Source organism: Centrocercus urophasianus, unplaced genomic scaffold (assembly GCF_019232065.1).
Source record: "Centrocercus urophasianus isolate 14NV4802_14NV808 unplaced genomic scaffold, USGS_Curo_1.0 seq_30, whole genome shotgun sequence".
Lineage (NCBI taxonomy): Eukaryota > Metazoa > Chordata > Aves > Galliformes > Phasianidae > Centrocercus > Centrocercus urophasianus.
The window spans coordinates 6,954,745-6,965,093 of NW_024884867.1; the positions used below are offsets into that span (position 1 = coordinate 6,954,745).

Genomic DNA, 10,349 nt, shown 5'->3' on the forward strand with positions numbered 1-10,349 from the left:
TTGCACAGCAAATAATTCTCCGCTCCGGGCGACTTCTCTGATTAACATCGGAATCCCTGAGCGGTGCTGTCACAGGTACTCAGGTAGAGACAATGAGCTGTAAATCTGCAGCAAACGAAATTCGGGGGGAAAGGCTGTCTGGCAGGCAGCAGCTGCAGCAGCTCTCTGGTAAACATGGCACTTTGCATGGATATGCGAGTGGTTGGGCATCTCAGATAACCCACAGATCTGACCTCAGATTGTCTGGATGTAAAAACAACACGATCTTTATCTCGAGAGAGCTGTTCACAGCAAAGAGATGGAAAGAAAGGCATTCCCGCAAGGCTGTCTTCTAAGCAAAAATCAGCCCGTGGAATTTGTGTCTCAAACTTTCTACTGCTACATCTCCTAAATCCTGTTCACAATAACTCTTCAAAACACCCGTGGGGAAAAGCTGTGAGTGCTGCCCCCACTGCTGGTTTGCCAAAGCTGACACACGTTTGTTACGGTCCAGGACACTGCCACCTCTTCCTCTGGGTTTTAAATGGAGCACAGCAGCAGTCAAACACACATCTGAGCATCCTGCTTTCACAGGATGTCGTTGTCACATTCTTCACCTTTAAAGAATTCCAGCATATGTTTCTCTGAGTGTTTTCCTATATTTACAGAGTTCCCGGAACAAACTCGTATTATTGGCTCTGACAGTTTTCAGTTGGTTTGGGCATTTCACTTTGGTGATTCCCTCTGCTTTGTGAGAGCAATCTCAGCTCAGAGCAGCTGTGTTTTTATTGCAGAAATGATTGGTTTCAGATATTGTAGAGCACCGAAGTCCTTTGGGTTCATTTAATAACAGCAACAAAATAAAATCTCACTTTTTAAACTGAAAAAAGACAAAAACTAAAGCCCACGGTGTGTCCTGTGACCTCGCTGCACACACGGCCGAGTCCTGCCTGCACCCCAACACCTCCATCGCTCCGTTCAGCACACTGGGGCTACTGTCCAAACCTGAACTCAGAGAAAGGTTTGTAATACAGTATAGTAAGAATTACTGAATATAGTGCCACTCATTTGTCACTCATTTGAGGATCAGCCCTCAGCAGGACAGGCCGACCCTCCCAGGCCATCTTTGGTTCTGTTTAACAGAGCTCTTGAGTTGTGTGCAGCTCGTACTCGTCTATTATTCTCATTGCCATTGGCTTTGCTTACATCTGCCTCTGTGCTTTTTCTAAGCATTAAAGGGGTAAGAACCCAATCTGTGAATCTTGATTTGCTTAATTATCTTCTTTTCTTTATTGCATCCAAAGCAGCTTAGAGTAAATACTGAATTTCAAACATATACATACATACCTGTGCCTTTCATTTGCCCAAAGCTGTGGATTGGTGACACACTTTGGGCTTGCTTTTCTTAAATCCGTGCACAAGCTGCACTGGTTAAAAATAAACACGTGCAATTGTCTGAGTTGGGTAATTAATGAATGGAACTGACAGATTCTCAGTTAACTGCAGCGCAATACAGTGGCTGAATTATTCAAGATTAATTAATTCAAGATAATTAATGCTTTTCCAGCAGGGCCCGTTTGTGCTCGTAATACAAGGCTGTAACCTTGGGGCTGCAATAGGCATTTTTTCTTCTCCTTTGTGGGTTCCCCCCAATCCCTGCCCTGCTCCACAGCCCCGTGCCTTCGCTGTCCGGTGGTTCTCAGGCTCTGCACAAACCCTGAACACATTTGTGAAAGAGCGTGAAGAAATCCCCCCGAACACCTTTCTCTCATTCTTCATAACGGGAAACATATTTTTGTACCAGTATTTCCTAGCTGGGCCAGTCTGCCCAGCACTGCGCCGTACCCACACACCGCCGCACGCACGCGCAGCACGCAGCACTCGCTCCCATTCCCTGTAGGCTCTCCGGGCCGCCCTCAGCCGGCGCTGCTCCCGCTCGCTCCGCGCACGCGTTGGCAGCGTCGCTATGACGACTCGGCGATGCCCGCAGCGGTGGCTGGAAGCGCTGCGCTCCCCTGCAGGTCGGTGCCCGCGGGGCGGCTGGGCCGGGCGGTCGGGAGGCACGGCTCGTCTGCAGGAGGGCTTTCCCGACCCACTGCCGCCTCGCTGGGAACGTCCTGCGCTGAGCTCACAATGAGCTCGTTTCCCACTGCTGCCGCCCGGCACCGCTGGTGAGGAGCGAGACGGGAAGCGCGATACACAGCAACACTGCTCACTGGTCGTCACGGACAAAAATGGTTTTTGTTAGCAGTGGTTAGACACGAAATAACTTTTGAATCATCAAGCAGAGAGCTAAGGGTGAATGTCGACTCGTTTTCTAAGATACTCGATTTATCTAAGGTACTAGATTGTACTCCCTGGCAGTGAGATATTTCCTAAAATACAATTTTGCCATGTGCTTCAGTGAGCGCACCCTGCTGACGTGGAGGCAGAGGAGCAGCCTTAGGAAGGAGATCGGCTGTGTTCCTGCTGTGCCAGGACGGGTCTGACCTTCCCTGGTGTCCGAAAGTCCTCTTGAAGGTACACAGCCCCATCCTGCTGCAGCTTACTTAGCATTTCCCAACAAGCTACCAGCCTATTTTCAGATAGAGCTGTTTCGTACATTGGTATTTTTAGATACCTTCTGTTTGTTGCGTCTTGATAGATATCAAACCCAGACCTCAATTACTGGCTCAGATGCACAGTAAAGTAAGCTTACAAACACACCGTTCTACCAGTACCTGCCTCTGTAATTTCTCCCTAATTCATTTCTGACAATCTTTGTTTTCCCTTCCAGCTGAGAACACGATGCCTGTTGTGAAATACCCCAGGGCTGCAGAGCCTCTCTGGCATGAATGGGACAGGAAAGCACAGAAAGATGGATTAAGACATACAGTCTATGCTGTAAATGGGGATCAGTATACTGGAGAATGGTTGGACAACTTAAAACATGGTAAGATCCATCATTTGGAGAAAAGCACCAACATAGGCATCTTTACAAAAGTTCAGGGCGTCAGGGAGCAGTCAGTCAGTGGCTGTGTGTGTTCATCCATGTACAGCAGCATGTGTTCGATGCAACGCCGTGCAAAAATGTGCTCAGATATTTCTAATGGGTAATGAAGTGTGCGCTCAGCTGCAGGGCTGCTACTGAGACATCTAGGCCACAGATGTTAGAAATGCTCTGAACACAGCGTGCTGCAGTCAGCTCCACGCACCCACAGCTGCACTGTGCTCTCAGTGCTCTCAGCTCCCAGCACACGGGTTGCAGGGAAAGCATAACCCAGGGCACAGACAGCCCAAAAAGCAGGGATGCTGCACTGCCAGCACCGAAACACACTGGCTTATGGTATAATCATTAAGCATCACACATTCTCCTATTCATCGTGATCATCTCCCTGCAATCCCTGTTGACTGAAACAGGTAAAGGCACCCAGATCTGGAAGCACAACGGCGCTATTTACAGCGGCGACTGGAAGTTTGGGAAGCGGGACGGGTACGGCTCGTACAGCATCCCTGACCCCGTGACCAAGGAGTACCTGAAGGTGTACACAGGCTGGTGGAGGAACGACAAAAAATGTGTAAGTGAGATTTCCTGCACCTGCCTTGAAACATGCAAAACAATCATTTAAAATACTGACTTTTTTCAAATGGCACCAGGCCCCCAGCTTGAAGGTCCAGAAGGGTTTGGGGGAAATGAGTATGTGAAGCAAGGAAATGAAAGTAAGAGCTCTCGTGCTGAAGCCCTCTCCCGGTGGGAAAGCCACCTGCCTGCCCTCCCCAGCCTTCAGGCCTGGGTTTGCTTTAAAAACGGGCTTGTCCCTCCTGAAAGCTCAGGAAGTTCCAGGGGTGACATCCATCACACTGCACAGCCCACAGACTCCAGCAGGAAGCACCCATCTCCCCATCCCCCGGTCCCTGCAGCACAGGAGGGTCAGGCCATGTGTCCATGTATGAATGCATGCTGACCCCAACACTGACGTGCTTCCAGCACGCTTGCAGCACAGGAGGAACTTGTCCACAGAGCATGCACTGCAAGTGCTGTGAGAAAAACCAGCTTAGAAGCACCGTGCTGCAAGTTTTACAGCACATTAAGCAAAAAAGACAAGTTATGTTGGGAATTGAGCCCGTGACATAAATCACCAGCTTTTCTACAGGAAGCACAATGAGGAAGTCATCCGGTAAAAACAACTGCAATCCTATGAGCACAATCCTTTCAGGATTTTCTGATCTGCCAATGGAAGCCTTATGTTTGCCTTTGCGTCCACTGCTCTCGTGCTTCTAATTGGTGTGCAGCTCCACGGCTTGAGCCTCTTTGCAGGAGCTTCTTCCCTCATTCCCTGGGAATGTACTTTGGATGATTGAGTTTTGGCAAAACATTTACACTGACGTCCAAACAACAGTATTTTTATTTATTTTTCTTCTACAAAATCCTCCCCTTTGCATCCAGGAAGTTTAATAGAATTACTGCTCTGAAGAATCAGCTATTGACACAGCTTTTTCTTTTTTCCCAAAAGGTCAATTACTGCTTTTGTCCTATGGGAAAACTCCTTAATAACACGTAAATATTTCTCAGTGGTATGATGTCCCGTGACGAGGAAGTCTCTAACCTGGCCAACACAGACACGAGATAAACACCTCCCTGAGGTTTCCAGCTCACACACACCTAGTAGGCTTAATTCAGAAGTTCATTGATCAAATGTACACCAGCAGTGAGCTGAGAGATGGTCTGAGAAGCGAGAGCTGTTTGTGTTTACGGATGCAGCAGGAGCAAAATCCATTATTAGTGGCTCTGGAGATTGTTAGCCTGCCCCGGGCTGGGAAGGGGCTGCCAGCCTGCGATGCTGCAGACTGCAGGAGACATCAGCCCTGTTGTGGGACATCACATCCCAGTGGGAGAGCCACGTCACTCTGGTGGTGCATCCCCAGGTTTGTCGAACAGTCAGACCTGCTTTTAGCCAATTAGCGGCAGTCATGCCAAAAACAATACACTGAGATACAGACCTGAGATTTTGCTATGGGAATTTGATAATCGGTCAACGAAATCCCATAGCATCACCTCTCATTTCCTGCAACACATAAACAGAGGTTGAAATAGGCTGCCGTCAGCTGTATCTAACAGTAGTAAGTAAAGGAGCAGCATACCAAGAAATTAATGCCCCAGAATTGAACACCAACACGTTTTGATAGAGAGGCTCCTGAGCAACTCCTCTGCTGCTGTGCAGGGCTACGGGACGATGCTCTACCCCAGCGGGGAGCGCTACGAAGGCGAGTGGAGCAGCGGGCAGAGGAGCGGCTGGGGTCGGATGTGCTACGGAGACGGCTCCACCTACGAGGGGCAGTGGCTGGGAGACCGGCCGGGCGGACAGGGGATGCTGTGCCTGCGTAAGTACCTGCGAGCCGCCTGGCCTGTGTAAAACGCACAGCAAGCGGTGGCGGATCCTTGCTCCGAGATGAACGGTGGTGCCGCCTTGATCTCCAGCGCAGCCTTGCGGGGCAGAGGCTGGCGCCCCGTCTGGAGCCTCTCTCGAGCAAGCATCACGGGCAAGGGCGGGCCTGCGATGCTCCAGGCCACACACGTGGAAGCTTGCTTTTGCTGTGATTTACATTGAAATGACGGAGATGGGTTAGAGACAATACATTACTGGGTCAGAGAAGAACAAATGGCTATTTTTAAGGCAGGCACATCGCCAGGCATACTTTCATACTTTCTAACTACTGCATACCAAAGAGTCCATTTTCCAGTACGTTACAAACAACAGTTCTGTTTCTGGGCTCCTTTCATCCCCTCTTGTACTTCCGACAGTGGCTCACAGTGAGAGAACGCAGGGGTTCATTAGCACCCAATGCCTTCCCAGATGTGACACTTGAGTGTATCACAGATTGGAAATGCTGGGGCAATCCCATCATAAAATAGAAATTTGGATCTTTTTTCCTCTTATTTTGCTAGCGATTCAACTTTTTTTTTTTTCCAAAGCCAAGACTGCCAGTCCTTTGCAGTACAAAACACCACATTCCAGGAACATTTGAAGAAACATCACCTCCGCAGGTTATGATGATGATGATTATTAATCTCTTTTTTTCTTGGGGGCAATCTCAAGGCAAATCACTTACTAAGCAAAGCAGCCGGGAGGAACAAGCATGACCCCCCCCTGCACACTGTGTACACATCTACGCTTTGTCTGCTGGCTGTAAACCCATTTTGGATCAATGGCTCATACCAGTGACACCAACGCATGCTTTCAGGGGCAGCTCATTCAGCTGCCTCACTTTGTTCCCATCCAAACCAATCTCCCTGTTACAAACCAGGCACCCTCTGGGTTTAGCAGCTGCTGCTGGGCTGCTCAAGAGCCCGCCTGTCCCAGGCAGAGCCCAGGACCCCACTGAGCCGGATTCCTTCTCGTTAAAATTAGCCAGAGCGATTATTTCATACCCGTAAGCTGAACGCATTCAGCTCAACTGCTGGAAGTGTGCCCACGTGCTGGCAGCACTGCAATGGGGAAAGAAAAAGGAGTTCTCCAGCGGAGGTCACGACAGCCGCAGCTCAGATTAAATCACTCGCCCTGGCCACGTGCCTGGCAGGGGGAGCAGCCAGGAGCAAAGTGCTGCTTCACCACCGCAGCTCAGACCAGAGCAGTGCAGCAGCAGGCAACGCAGCCCTGGGATCCTCCGGTGGGGCAGCAGATGTGAGCAATGCATGGGAACGCCCGAGTGCTGCAGCACACCCTGTGCAGGCAACAGCCCCTCTGACGTAGCCTCAGCTTTGGTCCTAGCCTCTTGATGAGCACATGCAAATCTCACGGTCTGTTCATGTCTTTGATCGCAGCAAACAATGACAGGTACGAAGGAGGTTGGAAAGATGGAAAGAAGCACGGCCCAGGCAGATTCTTCTTCTTGAATAAGGGACAACTGCTTGAAGGCATCTGGGTGACAGATGTACCAAAATGCGGGATTATGATCGACTTCAGCAGAGATGCAGCTCCTGCCCCCACCCAGTATCCAATCCCAAAGGTAACTGCTTGGAAATGCTGGTTTGCTAACGATGTCTATGCCAACAGCACTTGTTAGAGCTCACGGTACCTATTTGGGTCACGCTTTCTCTTCAGGTAGTCACTCAGGATCTGTACTCAAGCTCTTTTGGTTAGCAGTGACCCGAACATCCCCGCAGGGCCAAGCAGCTGGCTCAGTGGCACGAGGCCCCGCTGGAGCCTTGGACTTGCCTGTGCTTCTGAAAATGCAGTTCTGCACCAAAACTGCTTAGCACTCCGACCCAGCACAGAGGAGATGCAGCTAACAGCCAGAGACAACAGTGGGGTTTGTGTCAAAACTAAATGATTTCTCCCAGCCCGATGGCTAAGGCTGACCACACCTCGCCAAGCCAGCTGAGCCCTGCACCAGCTCTGTTCCCCAGCCCTGGCAGTGCCCACACCAACATCCCTGCTGCCCCGTTTCCTTGAGAGCAGCAAACAATGCAGAGCTTTGCTGAGAACTGAGCTGCAACACCTCCAATGACCACAACTTGGCACACAGCCGCTTTTTTCCAGTAGTGCAGGGAACAGAGGCCTCACAGCCAGTGACATTTCTTACCTTGTAATGCTGCTCCAGGAACAGGATTGTAGTAATTAGTGCTGGGCACAGCACGGCCTGCTGAGGCCCACAGCTCTTACAACTTCATTTCCTAACTTCATCCACATCTTCTTTCTCTAGTAAGGTTCTCCAGCATTTTTGACAGCCAGTTCCTTCTTCAAGTTTAAGGTACGGTCACAGCAGCACAGAATAATAAAAAACAAACACTCACCAAAGAAAAGCAGCCCCAATTTCGCAAAAAGAGCAGTGCTTCTAAAAATCTAAACTAAAAATCTTTACCTCACATGATTTGTCAGAGATCACTCAAGAGAGCTGCCTCTTTGGCATCTCAGCCCAGGGCACAAGATGAATTTCATAGCTGCTAAAGCAGGGTGCTTGAGCCCAGCAGCTCAATTAACTCCCATGAAGACCAAATTATAACCCAGTTTTCCTTGTTTTATGAACTAAAAGAAAGCATCAGCTCTCACTGCCATTATTGTGCTTTCAGCTGGAAGAGATTTATTGATCTCAGAACAGGAATGAAGAAACATAAAAGGAGAACAATTGACTACAGGCTTTCATAAACCATTTGTCAAATTACCATCAGTAGCACCAGTTAGGGAAAACTCAGACTTCTTTCCTTTCGAGGCATGCAAGGAAAATGAGCAATAGAAGGATGTGTTTGAGAGAGCCCTGACTGTAGTGAGGGGAAGGACAACCAAGTGGCCTTGGAGCACTGCTGTCCTAGTTACTGCAGCCAGGGCTTTGTAAGGCTTCATGGAACAAGGACCCTGTCTTCTACTGGGGAGGGAGAACACACACATAAAGCCCCCAGCACGTGTGGGGCTATAAAGCAAGATGACAAGCTCCTGGCACGGCTTTAGTGCTTCCCTTTGCATTATCTGCATGCACCCCATTTGATGACATGGACTCCTGCTTTCACGTGACTTACTGATGCTCAGCCATATCACTGCTCATTACTCACTGTGAAACTGCAGGCGAGATCCAACAGGCTGCAAACCAGAGCCAGTTTTGCCCAGGAATTGCTTTTGTTAAAGAAGAATCAACGCAGCGCTCCATGCTGGGGTAGTGCAAGGAGACAAATGGATTCAACATTGTAATGAAATCCAGGAAGTGCAGTGATGTTTCTGAATTAGTAACTGAAAGGTTGTGGTATAAACTACAGTCCTGCTGCATGGGAGATGCTCTGTTAACGTTAATCAATAGCTATAAACTTTAAGCCTCTTTAATTACACCGCATAATTGATTTCTGTTCCTTTTATTTAGATTGAACTAGCTGATCCTGATGGTGTTTTAGCAGAGGCCCGAGTGCTTTTTGATGACAGCCAGAACGACTAACTGGATGCTGAAGGACAAAAGACGCAGGATAAGAACACGATCTCGGGTTACTTACGTGCCTCATGCCCATGCTGCTGTACGTCGTCTTGTGGTCAGCCTCACCCGTCCCCCAGAACTGCCCCTGTATGCCTCACTGTGCAGGCAGCTGTGCTTCAGGCCTCCTCCCACCCACCGTTATTTAAACACGAGCAGCAATCAAATAACAACCACTCACAGCAGCAAAATGTGCTGGGGGATGCAGCGACTCTTCGCCCAGCTCCTGGCTCATTCCTCCTGCTGCTCACAAGGTCAGTGGCTGCCTGCTGAGGAACACACCGGGCAGCAGGCAGTTGGTTCACCTGATTTCAACTACGCTCCAGAGTATCACATCCTGTTTACAGCTGCGAGGTCCCTTTTCACTTTCTGTCAGCTGGAAGATAACCTACTTTTCTATTTAAACACTTGGAAAAGAGCAGAGCACTTAGTGTCAAGATTTAAACAGTGCTGATGGGAGGAAAAGCATTCTGCCAACATTAGGCTCTTTATACCTGTGTGAACAGGAAACACCATCTTTGTATGACTGCAGTGAGAAGCTGCATACATTGCAGAGACCCTCAGCAATACAGTGAGGATTAGCAACAACACAGGCAGGCAGAGGCAATGGATGTAGAGAAAATAAGTATTTTTAGGCATCTAGGTAACAATCAGCAACAATTGAGTATATTTTATTTCATTATCTGAAGTTATTTTATATCTAAATAATTGATATACAATAACTGACATTTAAAATGCTTGAGGTAAACATGAAATACCATTAGTATAAATAAAGAATAAAAAACAAGCTCAAGTGCACTCAACATCTGGAGCCATACAATCAGGCCTGGTTACTGCCTCAGGCACACAGTTATGAGACGTGGCCAAGGCACAACTTTTGTGACCATTTCCACAGCTGGAAAACGAGAGGAACACTTGATATCAGAGATTAAAGTGCAGAAAATAGTCAGTGAAATGGCTGGGGCTGACAGCTCCAATAGGTGAGGACCTACTGGCTTGAGAAAGTTAAAAAATAAGCTCGTAATTTTATATTTCCTAAACAAAACACTTTCATTTTGTAAAAGACCCACAAGATAAAAAGTCCAGAACCCTACCAAGAACAGCAAATAACTTTACAAAATAAGCTTGGATAATATATTTTCTGGACTTATATTCAAAATAATGTTAGGACTTTTAAATACATCATTTACAGACAGATGCATAATTTTTCAGCCCTATAGCACCCTTCTGACCATTTGTTCCAGAACGCACATCGAGTCAAATCTGCTTCCTTTACTGCTGTTTTGAGAATCTCCCCTCCCAGGACGGGACTGGTATTCCACCGAGAGATGGGAAAACAAACTCTGTGTCTGCCTCAGTTACTGTGGTTTGGAATGCTGTTTTCTTACTGCCTTCACTATCAGAATCTTTACAGTGCTCCATGAACAAACGTGTGA

At 48.3% G+C, this 10,349-nt stretch overlaps 1 protein-coding gene across 2 annotated transcripts; it reads left to right on the forward strand.

Annotated features, from left to right (window-relative positions):
- Positions 1 to 1,948: 1,948 nt before the first annotated feature.
- On the forward strand, positions 1,949 to 9,064 carry MORN3 (MORN repeat containing 3). Of its 2 annotated transcripts, none has more exons than XM_042828931.1 (6): positions 1,949 to 2,000; positions 2,756 to 2,911; positions 3,379 to 3,536; positions 5,181 to 5,340; positions 6,782 to 6,966; positions 8,809 to 9,064. In XM_042828931.1, exons 2-6 carry the CDS (start codon positions 2,767 to 2,769, stop codon positions 8,878 to 8,880), a joined length of 720 nt encoding a protein of 239 aa, XP_042684865.1. In that variant the 5' UTR covers positions 1,949 to 2,000; positions 2,756 to 2,766; the 3' UTR covers positions 8,881 to 9,064. The 2 variants fall into 2 exon arrangements, with proteins under 2 accessions (XP_042684865.1, XP_042684866.1); XM_042828932.1 differs by lacking the exon at positions 1,949 to 2,000 and adding an exon at positions 2,283 to 2,319.
- The last annotated feature ends 1,285 nt before the right edge of the window (positions 9,065 to 10,349 follow it).

What these genes read in the sequence shown, in the direction of transcription:
- MORN3 (XM_042828931.1), top strand. Translation starts at nt 2,767, where the DNA reads ATGCCTGTTGTGAAATACCCCAGGGCTGCAGAGCCTCTCTGGCATGAA. An exon ending in ACAGGGGATGCTGTGCCTGC is followed by an intron (nt 5,341 to 6,781) that starts GTAAGTACCTGC and finishes CTTTGATCGCAG; the next exon opens with CAAACAATGACAGGTACGAA. An exon ending in CCCAGTATCCAATCCCAAAG is followed by an intron (nt 6,967 to 8,808) that starts GTAACTGCTTGG and finishes CCTTTTATTTAG; the next exon opens with ATTGAACTAGCTGATCCTGA.